The following is a 2,381-nucleotide window of genomic DNA, read 5'->3' on the forward strand; positions in this document are numbered from 1 at the left end:
TCTTCCCCCTTTTGACATTATCAAAAAGAAGGGAGTTTGAAATGTGTCATAGAAGCATGCATAAAACAATGAATTTTTTTTTTGGGTTCAATTTCTCTATTAATCTCAAGGATGAGATATTTCCCCTTTCAAAAAGAATTTGATTTCCTCTTTTTATATATAACAAGCATGCATAATTCCCCCTAAAGAAGTGAAATATATCAAAGCATGCACATTAACTTAAAATAGGGGTACCAAGCCTATTTTGAGTTATTCACCAAATTAGCATACAAGCATTAATCATTAAACAAAATTATGAAGGAAATATCAAAGTATTTAAACCATAATAGAAATCCTTAGCTTACTAGGAGTTAGTTTAACAATTCATATAATCAAATAAACATAAAGCAATAAAAAGTGACTTGATGAAGAGGAGACAATCAATCTTGGTCTTCATCATCATCATTATCCTCTTCATACGGTAGGTGGATGCCGAAATGCTCATATAAGTCATCAATACGACGATCCAAGCGACCCGTGCGATGATCTCGGAGGAATTTCCTTTCTTCCGGCGAGTCTTGCCTCATAGAATTGAAGATCTTCATTAGAAGCAAAGTACCTTGCCAAAGGATGATCATTTGGAGGTGGAACCACACTTGAAGAGCCTTTTGACTTCTTGATGGTTCTCTTGATTCTAGGCATTGTGGATGATTTTGTTTTATGGGTTTTGTAGAGGAGAATGTGGGGACTTCAAATATGTAGTTTGTTTGTAGTGGGTATCAAGGTTTTGTGAGTTGTATGAAGGTATGTGTGAGTTTGTTTTGGAGGTTATGGAGGTTTGAATTTGGGGATATGAGTTGTGAGGTTGAAGATGATGAAAAAGTGGGGTTTTGTTGCTCAAAAGTGCCAAATTCACGTGTTTTTGTGCAATTTGGTCGTGTTTGCATCGATGCAATAGGCTTTGCATCGATGCACATAGCACGTCGTGTGCTTTGGATGCACAGTTTGGTTGCATCGATGCACATAGTACGTCGTGTACTTTGCATCGATGCACAGTTTGGTTGCATCGATGCAACATGCATCATTTTGCCCAAAGTCACCAAATTTTCATCCTTTGGTGGTTCTTTCTTTAATCCTTTGAGTTTCATCATGTATATACTCACTTAAACTATTATAAACTTCAATTTGTTGATCCTCCATTGTTTATAATCTTCAAATTCTTCAATCTACCTCAAGATTAATCACTTATTCATCAACTCATAAACCTACAAAATAATGGCTAATTGGATATCTCCAATGCTTAAGTTAGTAAGAGATACAAAAATAGCAATATAAATACAATGAATTCAAACAAATCATATTAGATTAGAATCCAAGATACCAAGTTCATTTCGGATGTTAAAAAAACTTTCTTTACATAAATGTTTAGTGAAGATGTCCGCTAGTTGTTTACTAGTTTCGACAAATTCAATAACCACATCACCCTTTTCAACATGGTCTCTTATGAAGTGATGTCTAATCTCAATATGCTTGGTTCTTGAATGTTGAACCGGATTCTTGGTTAAATTTATTGCACTAGTATTATCACATTTGATAGGAATGTGATCAAGCATGAGTCCATAGTCTACAAGTTGTTGTTTCATCCATAAAATTTGGGCGCAACAACTACCGGCGGCTACATACTCGGCTTCGGTGGTAGACAAGGCTACACTTACTTGTTTCTTACTATGCCATGAAACAAGAGAGTTTCCTAACAAGTGACAAGTGCCGCTAGTGCTTTTCCTATCCAATTTGCAACCAGCAAAATCGGAATCGGAATAACCAATCAAATCACAAGTGGATCCTTTCGGATACCACAATCCAACACTCAATGTTCCTATGAGATACTTCATAATCCTTTTCACCACACTTAAGTGAGATTCCTTAGGATTAGCTTGGTATCTCACACACATGCATACACTAAACATGATATCTGGCCTACTTGCCGTTAGATAAAGTAATGATCCTATCATGCCTCTATACTTCTTTACATCTATGCTTTTACCTTGTTCATCTTTGTCAAGGTAGCAAGTAATGCTCATTGGTGTGTCCATTGCTGTAACACCCTAATATTCAAATCCTTATGCTCGAGTCATAAGTCAATGATATTACGGTGGTACGACTCTCAGGTGGATTTTTAATATATAAACATAGGTAATTTCGAAAGGAGTATTAATCGAGGAGCCTGAAAAGAGTAGAAATAAAATCGTGAAGACGTATCACTCACGATTTGACAACGAAAAGATAAAACGTGAAGCCGAAAGCGATATATGGACAAGGCATAACGGAGATTAAGAGATAGATAACAGATAGATATATATAACATAAGTAAATAGCCACTAGTCGCGACCCGCGAAGTTTAG

General features: G+C 36.1%; 1 protein-coding gene across 1 annotated transcript; it reads right to left on the minus strand.

Annotated features, from left to right (window-relative positions):
- Window positions 1-1,334: 1,334 nt before the first annotated feature.
- Window positions 1,335-2,072, minus strand: LOC127746634 (secreted RxLR effector protein 161-like). The gene has a single exon (XM_052260524.1). The coding sequence runs from the start codon at window positions 2,070-2,072 to the stop codon at window positions 1,335-1,337; it is 738 nt and encodes a 245-aa protein (XP_052116484.1).
- Window positions 2,073-2,381: the final 309 nt, after the last annotated feature.

Source organism: Arachis duranensis, chromosome 4, assembly GCF_000817695.3.
Source record: "Arachis duranensis cultivar V14167 chromosome 4, aradu.V14167.gnm2.J7QH, whole genome shotgun sequence".
In the NCBI taxonomy this organism is placed as follows: Eukaryota; Viridiplantae; Streptophyta; class Magnoliopsida; order Fabales; family Fabaceae; genus Arachis; species Arachis duranensis.

Bases quoted from the DNA above. Each gene is read 5' to 3' on its own strand.
- LOC127746634 (XM_052260524.1), bottom strand. From the start codon at position 2,072: ATGGACACACCAATGAGCATTACTTGCTACCTTGACAAAGATGAACAA.